The sequence below is a fragment of the Lepidothrix coronata genome, unplaced genomic scaffold (genome assembly GCF_001604755.1).
Source record: "Lepidothrix coronata isolate B3197 unplaced genomic scaffold, Lepidothrix_coronata-1.0 Scaffold23, whole genome shotgun sequence".
NCBI classification, from domain to species: domain Eukaryota; kingdom Metazoa; phylum Chordata; class Aves; order Passeriformes; family Pipridae; genus Lepidothrix; species Lepidothrix coronata.
Window position 1 is genome coordinate 3,296,174 of NW_016690203.1, and position 21,809 is coordinate 3,317,982.

The window sequence follows — 21,809 nt, forward strand, 5'->3', positions numbered from 1 at the left end:
GGAGTTGTTTAGCCTGGAGAAGAGGAGGCTCAGGGGAGACCTCATCACTCTCTACAACTCCCTGAAAGGAGGTTGTAGCCAGGTGGGGGTTGGTCTCTTCTCCCAGGCAGCTATCAGTAAGACAAGAGGGCATGGTCTTAAGCTCTGCCAGGGGAGGTTTAGGTTGAATATTAGGAAGAATTTCTTTGCAGAGAGGATAATTAGGCATTGGAATGGGCTGCTCAGGGAGGTGGTGGATTCCCCATCCCTGGAGGTTTTTAAGAAGAGACTGGATGTGGCACTTAGTGCCATGGTCTAGTAACCACAGCGGTAGTGGATCAAGGGTTGGACTTGATGATCTCGGAGGTCCCTTCCAACCCAATTGATTTTATGATTCTATGATTCTATGATGATTTTAAGTTAGATCTAATTAAGAACACAGAAGCTGTCACAAGGTCTTGGAAGACACCTGAGTTTCAGACACCCTTCCCACTTTTCCTCTTAATTTTGTGCAGCTGCAGAAATAGAGAGATGGACCAAAACTTAGTTGTTAACTTTTCTCCTGCATGATAAATTCCTGTCTAGATTATGACCTCAGTTACAGCTGCAGAAGCTAACAGATATTGTATCATGATATTTTTAATTACGTCTGAACATCTATGGCCATTCTGGAAACTGCAAACAATTTAAATCATAAATTAGGCCAGGCAAAATTGAAGGACAAATCAAAGGAAAAAAGGCCACTAAAATACAGGGTGGAACTAACTGCTCCACTGTAGATCCACCATCTTACAGCACGGACACATCCAGTAGGACCATCCCCCATTGAAATAGAACAGCATGAAAAAGACAGACAAGTCTCACTAATGAGGAGCCATACAGAGACTTGCTGTAAAGAGGGGTTCAGTCTTACTCTGGCTTTCATCTTCTTTTCTTTGCCATTTTGATTTACGTAACTGAAATCAAACAAACATTCAAGTGAGGTGAAATTCTTTGTGAGAAAAGGGGGCAGAAAGCACAAAAGCGAACTGGAAAGGCAGAAAACACATTTAACTTCTTGCATTCCCTGCATGCCAGGAAGATGGGACCTGTGCTGCACTTAAACACACTGATGTAAAGAGCAGATTTAAAATCAGTCTAGTGAAGTAGTTCCAGGGACTTTCTTTTTTGATTAGTTTTGACCTCTATTAACACATAAACCTCCAAGTCACTGGCAACTACTTTGCTTTCCTTAGTCACCTTTCTAAGACTGCTTAGACCCTCAGATTCTAGAATATTTCTGAACCAGGCTCTTAAACTGTTCTGGTATCTGGTAATATGTGTGTATAGTCCTATCCAATTTCAACTAAAGTGCCCTTCACAAAGTCCATTCATTTCTGTTCTGTACAGGGCAGTGTTTGTGAGAGCTGCCTGGAATAAAATAGCATGTTACGTGCCCACAAAAGTTCATCTAGCCTAAAGCAGCAGGTGCTTACCAGCTTTGCTATTTGCAAACAACTCTTCAGATTAACTTCAAGCAGATGTTAACAACAGTGTGTCTTTACACAAAGAGTATTAAGAGCCATTTGGACCGCAAAGGCGGTTATTTGCAAGCCGCCTTTCTTCCTCTTTTATTTCAGCTGTTTGCCTCAGTAACAGCTGCTGTTCTCAGTGCCATGGTGTCTGTAGACACCACGTGGAGTTATACTGATAGCCCACTGTTCCCATTAACATGTTGGTGTGGTCATTTTTCCATAATTTACAAATACGCCCCTTGTAAGACCTATCAGGAACAGATAGTGTCAGCCTTACTTTCTGAAAATGTAACACAAAAATAAGCCATAACTTTTAATCTGCTAGCTTTGCATCACAGTAAACTTGGTGTGCTTTAAAACTTACTCTCAGAGCTTTCTGAAATGGGGAAATACCTAATTCTCGGAGTAAGGTCCTATCAAGAAAAGGAGATGTGGGCCCTGTGACCATACAGTAAGAGCTCTGTAGGGCATGAAACATTCCAGAAATTTCCTCCCAGGGAAAAAGAAGTGTCTTCGGCTTCAACTAAACCACACTCTGAATCAGGCGGCAGGAATTGGTCAGGGATTGCTCCTTGCTGGATAGTTTTGAGCCACCTGCAGAGAGACCCAAGGGCCTCCCACTGACTGTGGCACAATAACTTCCTCTAGGGACCTGCTCATGGAGCTGGGTCTGATAAACGCATTCTTATCACTGTGCAAGGGTTTGCAGAATTCCAGTACAGCCTCAAAGTAGGTTGTATTTCTACCTTTATCTTGTACTACTGGCAGATGGGTGATGTACTCCCCTTTTATCTCCATGCTGGCTACCTATCTTGCTCACTGGAAGAAAGAAAGACTGTTTATGTCGAGGCAGCTGGCTGGTTGAAATTCATCTATCTTGAATCTCATTTAATTCCCTTGAAATTACAGTAGAGCTGAGCAAAGCCCTTTGCTTGTGAGAAGCTAGGCCTTGTTGAACACATTTTTCCTAAAGGCTTCCTTACCCCAAAGCACAGGGCAACAGCCAGTCTTGTTAGAGAAATGAAATGCTGTTCATACATAACACAAGTGCTCTGGATGCCATACTGTCACTAATTTTTGGTGGCAGCTTGACGTGTCTTTAGGTCTAAACCTGGCTACCGAGAGACTAAGAATGTCTTTTTATGTCTTATCGCAGATGTTACTATTTCCTGAGCTATTCTTGCTGAACAGCTCCCTGGGTTAGCCTTCCATGTCACTGTTACTATATTTGTAGTATTGTAGCAGTAAGGAGCCCTAGTAAGAGGCTGGTATCTCTGGGGATATGAGGGGCTTACGTGCCAGACCCTGTACAAACACCCGTGATGTTCCTCTGTGTTTATCCAGCTTTCGGCTGACACAGTGCAGTGCGGAAACCGGAGGGAATAAAGTTCTTGTGGTGGGAACCTGCTGTGGAGCGTTTGAATGAACATGTATTTCTTGCAGCTGCAGTGGTTGATTTTACTCAGAAGATTATAAACATCTACCTAATGCATATAAATAAATGATATATGCATATATATATGTGTGTATAGTATATAGTACCTATTTTATTATCCATTCCTATTAAGAGGTAAGTACCTATTTGCAGCTGAGGCAACAGGTGGTTTATACAGAGGTCATGAAATCCCTTCCTTAATTTATTGCAAAGCCTTCTTTTCATGGCAGCAGATAAACAGGAGTCCTAATGGGGAATACATTCTTCTAAAAAAAAGAAAAAAAAGGATATCCCTGTTTTCTCCCCCTTCATAGTAATCACACCTAAAATGATTACAGCATTCTGTATTGTTCTTTCCATACATATGCACAGCCAAAGACAAGAATCGTGAAGCTCAAAATATCACATATCAACCTCTGGGAACAGGTGGACTGTGACTCAGGGGCACAGAGCTCTCGTTAAGGTGTTTTTTTGTGTAAAAGTAGCTTAGCACAACAGTTCTATTACCTACTGTATTTAAGCCACCTGTCTGCAAGGGGTTATGCTGCCCTGAGATCTGCAATTCACTGGATGAAACAGCTGACTTACAGGGCCTGTAATCTTTGTGAGTTAAAACACAAAACAACAAAAACAAGGCCAGGTCCTTTTCTTGTTACCAGATCTCAACAGAGTTATTTATCTGTAGAGTTTTCAAACTTTGAAGCCCCCTGTAATACACTTGTGCCATTTATCACCTGTTCAGGACTTTAAAATGATGTTTACATCTTCAGAGGTACCCAACCAGAAATGCTTTACACAGCCATAGTCTTCTAAATCATTTGAGAACTGTATAATACTGTAATTGCCAACAAGTAATGTGCTCCAATGGGCAGATTCAACCATCTTTTACTTACATAAAAATTCAGTTAAAAAGAAGACCAATCCCTTTAGAAAGATAGTAAAAGTTTTAGTAGATGTACCTTTCCCTTTTTCGTCCAGCTTGCATACTCTCAGTTTTCTTTGTCCTTTCCCTTTTCCACTGGAACTAGGTTGCATTATGTTACAGGTCATGTGGCATTTGACAGCTGTTGTCAAACAAGCCTCTCCCAGGTTCTCCCTTAACATGTCTCAATGGTGTTTGGTCACTAATGTTAAGAGAACACCACTGACATACAGTAAAGACAAACATTTTCAGCCATTATTAGAATAAGAGAGTAAAACCACTTTCTTTCAAAGGGGCAGGGATGTGATTGAGCAAGTCTCCACCAAAGAGGCAACTATTGTAGAGTTGCCAGGATGGCTGGTTTTTTAACTGACAGTGTACCAAAAACCAGAACACTGCCTATTCTCTGGGAAAGTAACACTTGCAATTAAAGGATGAATTTTTTTTTCAACAAAAAAGGATAAGAAAATAGGAAAAGGGAAGGGTAGAAAAAGAAATGGAAGGGATATAGAAAAGGGGAGAAAAGGCTATGACTGAGAAAAATTGAGCACTCCGAAAATATCTCCATCTCATCCAAGATACAGGCATATAAATCGGGACATCTGTGCTGCCCTTACTTCTATCAGAATGAGGCCCCTGGGATTGCAGTTGTGGCTGTGGCTGGAATTTGGCACAACAGTTTTGACCTTTAGCTTTAGTGAAGTGGCTCAGACGATGGCTGCTTGATAAGTAGGTCAAACTAAACACAGCATAGAAGAGATACTGGACAGACATTAGGAGGCTTTCGCCTGCAGAAGTTGGTCTTGTGCAGCTTGTTCACCTCAGTTTTGGTAGAACAGGAGAGAGGCAGAGCCATTTCATAAGAAAATGTCTGGAGGTGATTATTTTAAACAAGAACGAAATGGTCTGCACTGAGACTACTGTAATTGCACTCAAACAGGAATTGTGTAGGAATTATGTAGGAATTATGACAGTACTTCTTGGTGTGGAGAATTCCAGCTTTTAAAGAATGTCCTTAGACTACTATTTAATGATTAATAAATATTTTTAAAATTATATTTCAGGAAAAAAAAGACTTGAAAATACTCTATTGGCTTCAATGGAAACAGGATTTAAATAAATATCGATTGCTTGTAAAGATGTGCAGACTTCCTTGTAAGTTGTTTTGATTTGTAAAGAGAGGGGGGAGGATTTCACTCATCACTTGAGTGAAATTCTATATTAGAAACTAAGTACTGTAACAAAATTCACTGCTAATTTGTAAATATTTCCTGTTTGTAAATAAACTGCTGGCAAAATTTGCCCTAAATGACTATTGCATACAAAGAAGGAAAAGTTAACTGAGGATCCACCTGCAACTGAAAGATCCAAGACAATTATCCTTGAGCAAGATTCGTTTCTTAACGCACATTTGATGTATGGAAAACTGCAGCAATCTCTGATTATTGCTGGTTGTTTTCTTGCTGCAAAGTTAACCTGCAGAAATAGGAGCAGAAGTTTCACTTCCCCCAGATTATTTATGCAGTCCTTGTCACAAACAAACTTTTTATTATTCTTGTGAGCTTGTATAAGAGCTGTTCATTTCTTTGCACCACCAAAAAAGAAGTGGAGGGTCGAAAGAGGCATGCTTCAACAGCACCCATTCCTTAGGCAAAAAAAAAGGAAAAAAAAAGGGACTTGCTGTTTATCAGTAAGAACTGAAAAAAGACAGGTCACTGTTACAGCTGTGGTGTAAGTTGGTAAAGCAAAAATGACAATTACTGCATAGGTAAAATGCTACCCTGGGCACTTAAAATGTTTCATTGTAACAACAGCTTTTTCATAAGACTCACTGACATCTGAGAATGTCACATCCGGTAGCAAATTAAAACAAATCTCCATTAGGTTGGTAATTGCTATTGTTCCCATTGTCAAGATGGCTAAACTGAGATGCAGTGAGTACAGTGAGCAGCCACTCACCACAGGGCGTATAAGGCAGAAGGCCACTTTACATTCAAAATAATGAACTACAGAATTACACTTTCAAGGAAATACTGTAGATCCATCTGATTTCCACTGACAAGCAGACTTTCTCTGATATATGCGCAATCAATTAACGAAAATGACTATTTCATGGTGAAATTACATGGAACACTTTGCTCTCTGGGACAATCCTGCTCACAAACATACATACTTTAAATATGTACTTTTCTTCTGTGAGCACAGTACCAACAAATATCCTAACCACATCCATCATGCCTTTAAATGTCTACAATTTACATAGGGCCCAGCTTTGTACCACCACTCCACATAAGTAGTAGCCCACATAAGTAGGCTCAGATGCAAAAGGTCTAAAGGTCCTTAACTACACTATTTCTTGGCTTTCGCCTTACACGGTCCCACACATTTCAATAGGATGTGCTTAAGAAGTAAAATATTGTCACACATGTTGGCAGAACCAGAGCCAAAGTGAATAAGGAGGGAGAACTGTGTTAGATCCCAAAATCTGTAAACATCTGTTTTTATCGCAAAATTCTTATAGAGCAGATAGAGGTAGCTGCTGCTGTCAGAGCTGACTGCTTGGCCCAATATTTCAACCTTTTGCACCTGTTTTAGTGTCTGTTGTGTAATTTGTTAAGACATTTCTTTGTCTTTCCTTTATGGTATCTGCCCTGTGTGCTTGCTGCCAGAGCCAGGAACACTTTACTCTATACACTAGTGATCTGTTCCAAGGTTGGCTGCAGCTGTCCTGTGCAGCTTGATGGAAGGGTACATGGGGGCTGGAAATGGCACAGTTTTGTGATAGTGCCATGGACCATGGCCAGAAATGTACACACCACAGTCTACAGCACATATAGGTTAAGGGGCCAACTGCCCACTAAAATATCCTGTCCACTTTTCTTTGGAAACCCAAGCATAGTCTGATTTAGGAGGATGTTCCTGGGGTTTTCTTGCAGCTCAAGCTATGAGAATACAGCTCTGAGAGAAGCAGAAGTTAATATTCTTCTTGACTCTTTAGTCTCTTTAGAAATATCCAGATATGCTACTTAAGAGCTTTTTATAGAAACTTCAAGCATTGCTTTGTTGACTTCTGCAGATATGAAGAGTAAATTATCAGTATAATATACTTTTAAATCTGTACTTACGCAGAAGTTTCTCTCTTTCTCTCTCCGTCTATAATAAAATACCATTTCTGCATCAATGTCTCCCTTTCATAAATGTTCCATTTTGTTAACGCCTTGCCAAACTACTGCTTTTTCCTTTTTTTCTTTTTATGCATATAAGGGGAAGCTGCTGTGTGCAATGATTAACAACTGTGTCTGGAGTATATCTACAGCTTTTATGTATATCGTATTTCTGTCTAGACCCTGATTCTGAAGACCTTTATGCTTAACTTCACACGGCGTGAATCTGTGACTTTCATTCTCACTTCAAAATGTGTAACAAAAATGAAATTATCACTTGAGTAACTCATTGCTTTCTTGAATGTATTTGTTACCAAGCTTCATAGAAATATTTAAATAACATTTCAACAAGCTATTTAAACAACATGCTAACTTACTGGATTCTAATTTCCTTATACTCACATTAAGTAAAACTTTAAAAAATATATACATCCATAAAAATGTGCTTGTAATTTAATCTTTCGGACTGACATCACATGAATGATAATTTAAATAAGCCATACTGCCAAGAAAACTTCCAGATATGAGTAATATCCAAAGTGAAGCGATATTAGTACTTTAAATGCAGTGATAGTTTCCTGATGGCAGGAAACTATGCTTAATATGAATAAACAAGTCACACTTAGATTTGCATTCAGCAATTTCTTGCACAACTAAAGAGAGGAAAATATAAATACGTGATGGCTGAGATACTGGTTTTAAGACCAGTCAAATATAATCTGTAACAGCTACACTTCTGAATAAGATTACCAGTACTCAACAGCACTGAGAGCTTCTGCTGTTTGATCAAATGGCTGTAATCAGCCTCTATCTTATAACACTACTTCCATGCTTGTAAAGTTCTATTAAAGATGAAAATTATTCTTTCCCTGTTTTAATAAAACTAAATTTGTCCCAGGTTCCTCAGATTAATTCAGCTAACAGGGCATGACAATTTCTTTTCCTTATCTAATAATAATTTAAAAATCATTAGCTCTTCTCACATTCACTGTTTGTAATAGAGTAAGATGTAGCAAGACATTTAGTACTAAATAAAGAATAATATTTTATATTTTAAATTTTTACTACAGAAACCTACAAAGGAGCAAGTAATTCCAGTCTTCTAATTTATCATGTTTGAACATTTCTGCATTGCTTCAGACTAGGAAGTGCACACAGATCATGGTGTCTCCTGTATTTGAACGAGCACTTGAAAACTTGAGTACTGTAAGGACTTGTACAATGTCTAATGAAGGGTATGAAGAGAAAGCTGTATATTCTGTTGCTGAGCACAAGTATTCTCTTACATGGTTATCACCTCCACAGAGGGACAGATGAAGCAACTTTTCCAGGTACCACAGAATCACAGAAAGGTTTGGGTTGGAAAGGACCTCAAAGATTATCTAGCCCTGCCAGGGGCTGGGACACCTTCTATTAGATCAGGTTGCTCAAAGACCCATCCAAACCAGCCTTGAACACTTCCAGGGATGGAGCATCCACAGCTTCTCTGGGAAGCCTGTCCTAGTGTCTCATCATCTTTGTAATAAAAAATTTCTTTCTTATATTCAGTATTTCAGTTTAAAACTATTGCCCCTTGTCCTGTCATTACAGGCCTTGGTAATGTCTTTCTCAGTCTTTCTTATAAGCCCACTTTATATATTGAAAGGTTGCAAAAACGTCTCTATGAGGTTTTCTCTTCTCCAGGTGAAAAAACCCCAACTGTCTCAGCCTGTCTTTATAGGAGTGGTGTTCCAGGCCTTATTCCATAGAACCATAGAATAGCTGGGGTTGGAAGTGACATTAAAGGTAAACTGAAAGCTCTATTTTGCTTCCCTGTGTTCCTGAGTTCTTAAAATTGTTTGGTGTGGGAATTAAAATGGTGGCCTACATCAATCCTCTGAACAGTCATTCAATCAAAAAAAAATAATATTTCCATACACAGAAGAAATTATAAATCTGGTGTGAAAGACTGCATGTGCAAGTATGTGGTAAGTTTAGGAGATGATATCAGCAAAGAGATGGCTGATTACATTTTTAATATACTTCAGAAACTCTCCTATCCTGATAATAAACATGAGTACATTATTAGAACAATATAGAACACTGCATCAAGGTAGACAGTGGACATAAACTCTTACACTTATACCCAACAGAAAATTAATTTTTCATGTTTATACTTCTCTTAGAGAAAAATATTAATTGCTTTCATCTCTCTATTCATCTCAGATGTAACACACAGAGGAATAAGTAATTAGACATTGTTACATTTACTGTCTCTCTTTGTATTTCAGGAATTATTTCTGTACGTCTAATATAACAGTTGTATAAAGCTATCTATCTATGAAGTAATAAATTGTTATGTATCTCTTGTGTTTCTTTTTCCTGTTATTAAATCTTTCTGTTCAGATTCTTTCCACCATTCTTCTCCTTTCCCTGCCATGTTCCCCCAGTTCTCCTTTAGTCTAACGTGTCCTTCAATTTTTTGTGGTTTGTTTTTGTTCCTACCTTCTACTGTAGCAGGCATGGAGAATTATGTCGGCCTCGCCTCACCATGTGCAGCTGAGGGTTATGACTATAATCACCCCAAATAATTCTTCCCTCTTCCTCCAAACCTTTACCATAATGGCCTGAAACATCTTCACCCATCTTTTAAACTTTTACTGGCTTGGTTGGGAAGTCCATGGACCATGACTTCTGTTCCTGGCCTAGATATTTATTTTTCCTGAGCTAATGACCTGCATTAAAAGTCAAACTGGTTACTTGCATTTTACAGTTGTTCTTGAAGAAAGAAAGAAAGAGTACTTACAGTTTTACTCCAGGTGAGACCTGTGGTATGATGCTCTTTGATATAAGCTTGAAGCTCAGACCAGATATTCAGATATGACTTCACCCAATCAACATGGCGTGTGTCACTGTAAAAACAGAGATAATATTTATATTTGTAAGTGTACGTAAAAACAGAAAGCATTGCTATTCTTGCTTACAGCAGGTAAACCCCAACAAATCAGCAGGCAGCCAGCCAGCCCAATGCTGCAAATACTAAGGCCTACTACACTGGAAAGCCTGTACCTCCTTCCAGAGGACAAACAAGGCCAATGGATGGCTGTAGCAGAGAGTGCTTCCTGCTAGAAGGGTGTGTCATCATTCTGCTCAGGCACAAAATCAACTGAAGAAGGACCTGAGCTGTGCAGCAGGTACCCAGCCTCAGTTTCAGGGTGCTGAACTTTAGAAAACTAAATATCCATGGATTCTTTAAGATATTCTAGCTTCCAAGTTCAAATGTTTAATACTGGACCATAGTGTAGTCATCAGACTAAAGTATTTATAGATCAAAAATTTTTAAAGTACAAGTCACAAGTTGGCTTTAGAATCATTATCATTAGTCTTCCAATGGGACTGTAAATGAAAACAAGAAGTATGTAGAGAGAGATAAACTGTTGGAGTCCTTACTTATGACAAATTATTACTGAATAGTGATGGCTGTGGACTGGATGCTTACATGGATTTGTGTGTCTACCTTCTATTTATTTCCTTTGGAGTTTGATCCCTAATAATGCAGAGGATCTGGGTCAACAGGCTTAATCCAAAGCCTACTGAAGTCAAGGGAGAGCCTTCCACACTTTGGAAGACACTGTGGTCTGATTCAGTGGAAAATAGGAAAATATCTCCTTATTAAAGGAAGAACTAAATACCTAAATAATATACTCTATTTATACATGAGACATTTTTTTCTCCAGTATGAGTACTAAGGCTATACTGTAAAAATCTTCAGTTACTCTAGTAGGTAATACCTTCAGTAGGTGAACTAAGGCTTTAGGAATAATATATAATACATATAAAGTGACATATTCTATGTAGCATGTAATATATACTTATACATGGACAAGAAATATAAATAGACACAAAAGGTTTTAATATTTATAAAGTTTTCCTCACTAAAGAGGAAAAACTCAATAGCAAATACTGCTCTTCACTGTGACTTAAAAATCAGGAGCTAATATCTGGCCTTCAAAAGTACCAAATCAACAAGATTTATACATGGCTTTTTTAAGAGGGCACAGGAAAGACCTGTATTTTTTCTTTTTGTCCATCAGCTCACAGATATCATTCATGGAATTTTTTCTGTTAACTCCTTGTGCTTTTTAATAACAGTGCAGTGGTACAGAGAAAAATTAAATTTGGAGCTATGGAGTTTGATGTGCAGCTGTACATACCTACCACCTAAATACGCATTTTCAAGTGAAGAGCAAGAACAGCAACAGTACGAGTGCACAAATAAGACAAGGAAAAATAGCAGCTAGCCAGCCACGTGTTGCTATGCAAATATGCATTTGCACATAAGCTTATGATGCTGGAATGCCAGAAAATTAAATATAATCTTAAAATGTGCAGATAGTGAAAACCAGCACTGCTAGTGCTGCTGCCATTCTCGCTGCAACATGCTGCAGGTCAAAGATGAGGAGGGGAAACTATACTACTGCAAGCAGGTTTTATCAAACGCTTTTTAGTTTACAAAATACTTTCTATGATAGCATCGTGAACCCTACTGGTATGGGTAATGCTCTGTTCTCTGGCTAGTGGACACTGGGGCTTGGCAACATACCTGTTCTTGTAGTCCTTTAATACCCTGTTAGTATAAAAGGTAGCAGCATCATTCATCTCCTTGACATAAGGGCCTGGTTTAGGAGACTAGGACCATCAACCCATGGTAGCAGGAAACAACAGAAGGAGAAAGGAAGTAAAACATTAGTCAGACACCTTCCCTGACACATTAGGTTTATTACCTTCTTGGATGTAGCAGACTGAGGAACTATACAGATGAGGCTACAGAGCTCTGCAAGATTTGGAACTGTTCTGGGCTGCACCATCCAGAAGCACATTTACACCCTTCCCAGCCCTCCCACGTGTCACTCACCACTGCTATCCACCCAAGGGCAGGTATGCTCTCACTGACAGCTGAGAGGTGGTTGAACATTTTACTTCCTCTGTTCCTTTCTCTGAAGTTCTGGATTTCCTGAATCTTCTCTGATATTGGCTTGAGAAGCATTGCCACCTCATTCTGGGGGAAAAAAAATAAAAAAGAAATAAAAGAAGACGCTGCCATTAACAGTGGGGGGGTGTCCAAAAACACTCCGTGGTTTAATATTGTCCTCCCAGCCCACTGATTTAGGAGTTGGAAAGAAAGGTCATAAATTTCTGCATTACAGTAACAAATTAATTATCTTCCTCTGGTTGCAGCAATAAAATGCACAGATATTAAGTATTAATAATGTGTTGCAGCAAAAAATGTTCTCAGTGCTTGCAGCGTTTTCACATGCTGCCCAGGCTAAGAACCATATAGACCCCATAGCTCAGAGTTAGCAGAATGTTTGTATTTTGCATGTGATATCCCTTGAACTTCTTGAGACTCCTTCCACTGGCTTGAGTTTTTCAGTTTTTCATGTTATTAATCGAGTTGTTCTTTCTAGAAGAAACACAAACTACTTGTTAGCAGCCTCTTATCATCTGGCAACAAGATTGAGAAAGTAATACACAGAAGGCAATATCAATTTCAGCTTTCCCTATCGGTATGTTTTAATGTTTTAATTTCCTTTGGCTGCAAGTAATGTGAGAGGATTTCATGGGAAACATACTGCCTGCAAGCCATGGTTTGGGGAAATTCTCCTGTGTTAATCAGAAACGAATGGTATCCAGGGGAATGACTGCTGAACGGAAGGAATAGTGTCTGGAGTGAAGAGAAAAACCAAATGAATGTAGAAGCTATCCAAGCTCTTTCCTGTGTAAAGTGAATGCTAATCACACTGGCCCCATGTCTCAGAAAAACTAATTTAGAGCACTAACTCACTGGGAAAAATTCTTCCACTCAGAAAACAGACGACTGAGGGACATGGAGTCATCAGCTCATCAGCAAAACAACTGCTACACCTTGCAACCCTATAACATTGCAAAAGTGTGCTCACAGAACCCATACGATGTCCCACCAAAGACAGTGCACCATTCTGATTCTCCCAGGCACTTCACTTGAAAATCACTCAGGATGTAGCAGAACTCTGCATTTTTTCTCAGTTTTTCTAGGGCTACTTCTTTAATGGAATAGTGTGCTTGCTGGAGACAATTAATCCTTATGTTCTTGAGGACTAATGCTGTTATGACACACATAAGATGATGTGTGCATGTCTTGCTTGATCTCTGTCATCTGTCAGGTCTTTCTTTTCACCCCTCCACAAGACCTCAGCCTTACAGAATTTTATGCCATCTTAAAATAAGCATGTCTGCTTTGGACCAACACAGGTCAAAAGACGCTTCAAAAACATGACAAAAAGGGGTTCTGCATTTTGAAAAGAACTTTGATCCACCTATGGAGCCTTAATATTTTAGTGGTAGTGTAATTCTGAGAAAGGCCTATGAATCTGAAATACACAGGGATATTTGATCTTCTCCTGCAACAAAGTGGGTTGGGAGAAAACAAATATTTACAGTATTACTGGGAAATGAAAAGATTTTTTGCTGATGACTTAATGACCAGCGTAAGTCATTAAGTCTGAAAAAGCCCTGAAACCTCCATGATTTGTAGTTCTTAAAATCTGATTTTGTTGCCATAACATGATAACGCCTGCAGAAATTCTTCTTTCTAATTTTTGCTTGTTTACAACATGCTGCAGCTGGTTGGTTCTTTCTTATTTTCCAGGGAAATCTTTCAAGTATGACAGTAGCTAACAAAACTGAAATTTAAGAAAATGCTTGTTCTGCTTTGATATTATGCCAGTTTTCCTCCCATAAAGTCTAAGGGATATTTACAGTCCTTAGCTTACTGTGAATCTTTATGGCCCAGTTCCAGCCAAAGAGAATATCGGGTCTAAAAATAAAGCTCCACAGATGCCTGGTATATCTAGACAGCACTGGGAGGCAGTACATTTCTGTGGATAGGGCACAGAAGTGGGAATCCATAAATGGGGGTTCTCTTTGCAGCTCTCCCATCAAATTGCCATCAGGTTGCAGAAAAGCTGTGTTAGCTTTCTTCAGTTTCCCAGATACGAAATAATGTTAATATAGCTGTTTTACTTTGTAGAATACTTTGATATCTACAGATAAGAAGGCAAAATCAGGGTCAGATATTTTTCTGAATGACCCACAATGTCCCACACCTCCTCCTATTCCTCCTAGAAAAAATCCCAGACACTTTTCAGAGGATTTTCTATCAGTGGTATAGACAGAATTTCTGTCTCTCAGAACACAGGACTTAATCTGTCCAGTGAACCAACTGTTTATAAAAATGTAGTGGATTTATTTAATTTCACAGAAAAAGTCCCCTGTGTAAGTTTTAAAGGTGAAATACGTATTGCTAAGGAAAGTAACTTGAAGTAATCATTCCCTTGGCACTGCAGTGACACCAGGAAGAGCCACAAAGGACCTGAGGCTTTGCTCAGCTCATCTCATGTGAGATGAACTGGTAGAGCAGGACAGCCTGCTGCCCTTTCACTCTGCACTCCTCCTGTTCTGCAATGGCTGCACAAAGTGTGTGTCTGTTTGTGCCAGCTTCTTGTCATATAAGTTTCTGTGTAAGGGTTGGACACAGGAACACAGACAGGCCTGCAAGGAATCGCTTAATTGAGTTCTGCCTCAGTTCTAAATTTTTAGTTAGTGATTAAACTGCAGATGAATTACAGTGTATATGGCATATGGGTATAGAAAGGCTCATTAATTCTGGCAGTAATCAGTATTGTTTGGCTTTACAACGCAGAAACAGTTGTGTTGAGGGTTCTAGAAGAATAATCTCTTTATTGCAATGAATATTAAAACAGCTGACTGTTAATAAAATGTTTGTCTATACTGTATGTCTAATAAAAAATGAATTCAAGGAGATGGATCGGAGCTGTTGGAAAAATCTCCAGCATGCCTTTGGCATGTGCTAGATAAAATTTCTTGTCATTTAAGACGCAGCACAGTTGTTTAGCAGAAATTTAAGAGTCTCTGTATAAACATCATTCCTATTATAATATCCATTTTGCTGAAATGTTTAAAAATGCAACATGGGCACAACTTAGAACCATCAGAAGTAATTCCCAGTATGCTTTTTTCCTTTTTTTAATAATGATTAAAACTAGATCATCTTTTTAAATACGAATACCTAAACAACAAGCTTTGTTCCATGTCTTATAATTCTTATTAGCAATTCAAGAGCAGTAAGACTACTGCTGTGATTAGCCAAAACACTCCAAAAAACATACAGCATGCAACAAGAACTGCCTTCAGAGACTTAACACTCGCAGCCCAGTCTCATAAAATGGCCTGGAATACCAGTATTCCAACAGACCACACCGCACAGACTTTTTTCTCCTCCATGTTTCTGCAATAACCACATGAGAAGTCCCCCACGTTTAACAGGACTGGGGCATATGGACACTTCTTCAGGAGAATGACTAAACTTTCAGGTTTTGTGATTTTTGAGATCTGCCTGTGAAGTCACGCTAGACTCAGTATCATGATTAAACTTTGACTGCTTGAGCCAGTGATTACTTGAAAATTTCAGCTTTAATTTGAGAAAATGGGTATTTTCTAAGGACCATTATTGTCCAGAAACCTACCAGCATGAATCACAAAGGCATGAAACCCTGCAGGTAAATAAAAATACAGTTTTTAAAGATCTTATGTATTTTTAAGCTAATGGTTTTGAGGGATGAGATTGTTTACTGGAGAATTTTTATGTTGAGGAGTGGCAACACAGTTCAGACCTCACTATTATAGTGTTTAAATCAACCTTATTATGAAAAAAACACGACGAGAGAACAAATACCCTTTTAAGTTATGCTAACAGAGGGGTTGGCAGCCTTTGGCATAGAAGCAGTAAAAAAAAGCTGAGAGCATTTGGGATCAGCAGCCCCTTTATTTTACTCAGCTGCAACCCGAACAGCACGACTACAACCTTTATTCCATGGTGTACAGTTCTGTTACCTTCTCCCGTCAGTTCAAAATCTCCATCATACTTACATTGTATTTTTCAGGGGCTTGTTTGAAACATGGAGTTGATTTGAGTCAAGCGTCTCTGTATGTGTTGGCAGATAGTGCAGCCTAATAGAATGATTCTGCAAAACAGTTGGTACTGAGGCCTTGACATTCACACTATACATGTTTGGGGGGGAGCTATTATGGACTACCTGTAAATTGTGGTTTAGATGCTGTCTGGGAGCCTATCTTCCATTTAACTTCATCAGAAATAAACCCACTTTGTATACCCTAGAACTGCTCTATAATGTGAATCATGACATAGTAAATGGGGCTGATTTAAAGGAGAAATATAGTCCCACTGTGAGCTGAAACACTAACGTTGACACAGCCATTATCTCTGCAAACAACCTCGTACAGTCCCATCCCACATTTCATCCTTTTCAGGGATGAAAGAGATCATGGATAGACTCTGCCGCAATCGGATCTAACAATTTAAAAGGTGAGCATCTGCTCGCAGCTGAGACTTGATTCCCTTTACTGTAAATGAAGAAAGAGATTTCCCTGAGGAATTCCTTCCACATATTAATAGATATTAGAATACTATATGTTAGAAGACATTAAAAGATGTGAAGAAATGGACTCTAGAGGTGCTGCCCATTACTGTAAAGAGAGCTTAAAAAGACACCTGACACAATATTCCTACCTTGACAGTTAAAGCTCATGAGCAGAATTCCATCCTGTGTCTATAGGAATAAGATACTGGTAGCTTCAGTGATCACAGTGATATGCATTTCTGCTATGAGTGGCTAAGATTCTAGAACTGAAATAGATTTTGATTAACTGTAATTTCTCATATTTTGTATTTTTTAAATCTGTAAAGAAGACTTTAAAATTTAAGTCTGTTCTTTTTTTGCATATATGTGGTTTAAGAAAGTCTTTTTTCTTGTAGCTGAGTATTCAGAGTCTGGATTGAATCAGTGTTCAGATTAGGCTGAGGAACAGCCTCTTTATTAGAGTATATAGAAAATGTATTTTTTTTTCAGAGGTGAATCCAAGCTAGTTGGTAACTTTGAATGTCTCAATACTGCATCTGGATTCCTCAAATTATTACTTTTTTTTTTGTAATTATTATTTCCACAGGAAAATACCGTCAGCTTTTGTTGGCAGCAGTCAAACTTTTCTTTTAGCACTGCCTATCTTCATCTCTCTTTACAGAGTGTTTCATATTTGATACCACAGTTCTGCTCTTCAAATTGCAGTATAACCTACTACACCTTAATCCAGTGTTTCCTCTGCAAGCATCTTCTGATTGACAGTAGAGACCATCAGTGAGATTTTTCTCTGAGAACACTGCATTTATGTCCCTCTAGTATTCTGATATTTTCAAGGTTCAAAGCTCTCCTCCTACTTAACTACAGAGAGACTTTAATTACGGCCTAGTTTTCTCTCACTGTAAATCTTCAACATAGTGGTATAACAAGTGTGTAATTTGTTGGTCAACAGTACAGGTTTTGCCACTTCAACTCACTGCTGTGCAACAGCAGGACTATGACACAGAGAGACAAATCTGCAGAACTGTCTGGTCAGCTTCATCAGCACAGAAGCTTAGACACATTTGTGTGCTTCCAAAGTGACATAATTGGTATTTGGCTTTTATTCCTCTTAGATAGCACAAAAATTCTCAATCTAACAGCCAATATCAGCTGTAGCAATTTTGTCCTTTGTGGGAAAAAAACAGGGAAGACCAAACCATAACCCCACATGACAAATTACTACTTTAGTCATTTGTGGGTTTATTTTGAAATGTAAACTCTGAGGCAGGGCAAATGGAGAGGAATGCGAAAGACAAATAGCTTCTAACCAGTGGAGATATCCAGGGCCTCATACAAACTGCATGCATCAGTTTACAGCAGTGTGGAACCACACTCAATGCTTTTAGCCAGGACTTTGTCTGGTTTTTAAATGGACTTGAGTGCTCTCTATATTGTTTTCTTGTCCACTACAGCTCTCTGTGGGCAGTATTTTCAACAAGGAAGGGTCTTCCTGCTTCAGGCACACAGGCAACATCCCACAACTAATGAACAAGAACAATTACAGCAATGAACTGCCTTCAACTTTTTGATTGACTGCTCCTCAATCCTGCTGCTGTGATCATAGCCCATGTCAGTGGGGCCCAAGGCATTCCAGGTAGCAAGGTTCTGTTCAGCCACAGTTGCTTTGTTCGCAGCAACTGAGATTTGCCTTTCACGTGGGGCACATCTCGAGACAGGGATGTTAGATGATGCAGGTTTCCATCCTTGGACATGCATAGTGTTCACTTGAGATTTCCCTAGGGAAAACAGTAAGACTGCCGGGTTCATTAAACAGTCCTGGGATCTGCATAACTTTCAGAATTCAGAAATCATTGGTTGTGGTCTGATTTAGACCAAAGTAAAATTAGAAAAAAAAACCCAAAACAAACCTGTGAACTGAAAAGCCCTGCTGTTCAGTCACCTGTACCCTCAGTGCTTTCCCTTTTAGAAGACTATGTGCAATCCATAAATCTGCGGAAACAACTGTGTAGCAGAGAGAAAGGAGAGTACTAGTTTGGATTTGTGTTTAGCAGAAATAAAGAATATGAAATAAAGAATATGATACTTAATGAGAAAGGAAGTGTGCTATCAGCTTAGCTCAGTAGGATCTCACATGGCACAGTTTGAATATGAACGTTACTACAGGGACTGAAAACTGGCCTGGTGATTTAGGACATTATTTTAGGAACAGCAGAATTCCAACAGAGGCCTGTAAGATCCCCAGAATTGCTTAGCAGGTATGTCAAACGAGGAATTGGAGTACAGAGGTACACTGAAGTACACAAGCACAAGGGGCCTTTGGTTACTGGAGCCTGACTCTTGCACAAAATGTGAACTGCTGGCGAGTCTGTGCCTGGGGGTGCTGGCGGGACCCAGTCTAGAGGTGTGCACTGGTGTGAATCTCTGCTTCTGTTTCTATTCTGTGCAGGCTGGGAGATGTTGCACTGAGCCCTTCTGTATTCCCTGGATCCCTAGGCATCTCTGGGTCTTTCTATGGCTGAGTATACTGTCCCAGGATAGAACTGAATTTCAAATGCCTTTTATTGACCTGGGAGTTTTGGCAAACAAGAGTGAAGGAAGAGAAATGCTACAAGGATACTTACAGAAGTTAAATACAAAAAAGGCACTGAGGCTCTGGAGCAGGTCCAAAGAAGGGCAATGAAGCTGGTGAAGGGTCTAGAGGGTAAGTCCTATGAGGACTGGCTGAGGGAGCTGGGGTTGTTCAGCTTGGAGAGAAGGAAACTTGGGGTGGTACCTTATTGCTCTCTACAACTACCTGAAAGGAGGCTGGGGTGAGGTGGGGGTCGGTTTCTACTCCCAGGTAACAAGTGACAGGAGAAAAGAAAATGGCCTCAAGTCACACCAGGGGAGGTTTAGACTGGATCCTAGCAAAGATTTCTTCACTGAAAGGGTTGTCAAGCACTGGAACACACTGCCCAGGGAAGTGGTTGAGTCATCATCCCTCTATTAAAAGACACGTAGATGTGTCCACACGTAGGGGTGGAGTTGGAAGTGTTAAGTTTATGATTGGACTTGATGACCTTACAGATCTTTTCCAACCTAAATGATTCTGTGATCTGAATATACAATGAGCTTGAGGCTGATTAAACACGGATGAGTGATTTTGAGACAAAATTATGAGATAACAGGTGCCAGAGGCTATCTGGACCTGACACTGAGTAAGAGTTTGCAACAATATCCAAAAAATGAGCCTGTGAACGCTGTAAGGTGACTGGAAACTGTTGGTCCACCACTGGGGCTGTGACCACATGCAGTTGTAGGCTTGCTGATAACAGAAATATGTCAACAGTTTGGCAAGATTTCAGAGAACAGGAGCAGGGTAAGGGGTTCCCTTGCAAGCTCTGGACTCTCAGGCTCTGTCCATGTCACTCTTGGCACTTTCTGTGAGTTTGGGACCTGAGGACCTTAAAAGGACTGAAGCAAATTCTTCCTTAGGCTATTTCTAGATACAGAGGAGCAGGTTTGCAGCAGTCAACCAGCTGACAGAAAGGCAGCAAAACTCAGCTCAAGCTCTTTTGCGCAAGAAAGTAATAAATTAACAGGTGAGGAGTACCCTGCTGTTCACACTTCTGGAAAACAGTAAGGGTCATCCCCATAGGTATGATAAAAAGTAGAGGGAAATGCAATAACATAAGACAGACAAGGTAATTAGAAAATAAATCCTGCTAGGATGCAGCATAAGAAGTCCCAGGAGTCCTGTTATTGAAGTACTTTAAAATAGAAGAGAGAAGAAAATGAGCAATCCTACACTGACAGAGTAGGGAACTGTAAATCTTCATCTTTGATTTCTACATAAAAATTCTGAAAATGAGTCCTTTATTCAAGGATTTTTGCCACAACTATTCTAATGCTACAATATGTTTTTTTTTTTTTGGTTGGCTATAAAAAGTAAAAGCTGAAGGATTTGTTCTGATAGGTCTAAGTTTAACTTCAAATACAGTTTCTTGGGTTTCTGTGGGGTGGAGTGTCCCTTTTCTAGGAAAAAAAAGGGAAAGCTGTCCTTTATCTCTTACTTTTTTCCACCCCTGTGCTCCCACCTGTGTTCAGAATCTGGCTATTTAAGCTAGGTATTTAATTGGAATGTTTGTCTGCACAATGTTAGTAATTAAATCCATGAGCTTTGGCAGTCATATGAACTCAGCATTTTTTTAAATGAGAAATTACGTAATCATTTATAGTCCTAACTGCATCTGCCATTTAAATCTGTTTGTAGTACTCCTTACCATGGGTATGTTCATCCTGCGTATATTTATATTGAATCACAAAAATATTTACCTCATTAACTTGTTCCCAGCATAGGAACAATGGATCCCTCATTCCCTCAAAGCAACTCTTAAAATTGTTTGAACTTTTAAAGTGGAACGAAACAACTCTTGAAGAGAAGACAGTATTTGAGTCACCATTCACAAAGAATTCAGTGCAGTGACTTTAAGCACCAATCTCATACATTAGTATTCGTGAATTAAAAAACATTGTTAAACAGATAAACTTGCTCAAGAGCACTAAAAACTTTTAAAATTATTATACAATGAAATAAAAAAATGTTTTCATTAGAATTGTGTTTTGCTTAGACTATGGGGAATAGAAAATTCAGATTCAAAATTCAGATCCAAACTATTTCAGAATGTTTTGTGAAGGTTTATGTTAAAACCTGTCTTCTGAATTGCCCAAGCAACATGTAAGCATATCATCTCAAAATAGCTTTTTAAACAGCTTCCAGATTATAGCAATATTCTAATTTATTTTTCCTTCTCCATCTTCTTTGTACTCTCTATACTCTCTTTCACTATTTATAGTAGACATGTTCTTGTTTTAATGTTTGAAGTTTGGCACCAGATAATATTTTTTCTAATAAGTGGATGAACTGAAAAAACCCATCTTGCTGAATGAGCCTGTATCCAGCAGCCATTAGCTGGGACATACACAAACAGGAATATCAACTGGTGATTTTGTCATGTGATCTCTTCCACTGCACATACAAATATAGAACATGACCATAAAAAGTAACAGAACATGCTCTCTACGAAGTAATTTATTGCAGTTGATGCTAGATTGGTATGCCAGCTGGAATTACCTTCCCAGCTCCTACTATTTTCACATATACAGATAATAAAGGCTGTGCACTGCAACAGATTCCAAATGAAAAAATATCAATGTTATTAACAAGATGCAAAACTCTGCAAAAGCAACTTTTAACAAGCTTAACTGTTTGAAAATGCTTGCTAGTGACTCATAGCAGGAGTCAGCTAAATGAATTCTAGGGCTTCTTAGGAAAAA

The 21,809-nt window shown here is 39.0% G+C and overlaps 1 protein-coding gene across 2 annotated transcripts in view; it reads right to left on the reverse strand.

The window, feature by feature from the left end:
• CAP2 (CAP, adenylate cyclase-associated protein, 2 (yeast)) overlaps window positions 1-21,809 on the reverse strand; it is a 68,777-nt gene that overhangs the window by 11,750 nt on the left and 35,218 nt on the right. For both annotated transcript variants that reach the window (XM_017808488.1, XM_017808489.1), the window contains 3 exons: window positions 11,909-12,052; window positions 11,597-11,682; window positions 9,800-9,905 (listed from right to left, as the gene is read on the reverse strand). In XM_017808488.1, the coding sequence (XP_017663977.1) occupies window positions 9,800-9,905; window positions 11,597-11,682; window positions 11,909-12,052 (336 nt within the window). The remainder of the gene's footprint in view (window positions 1-9,799; window positions 9,906-11,596; window positions 11,683-11,908; window positions 12,053-21,809) is intronic.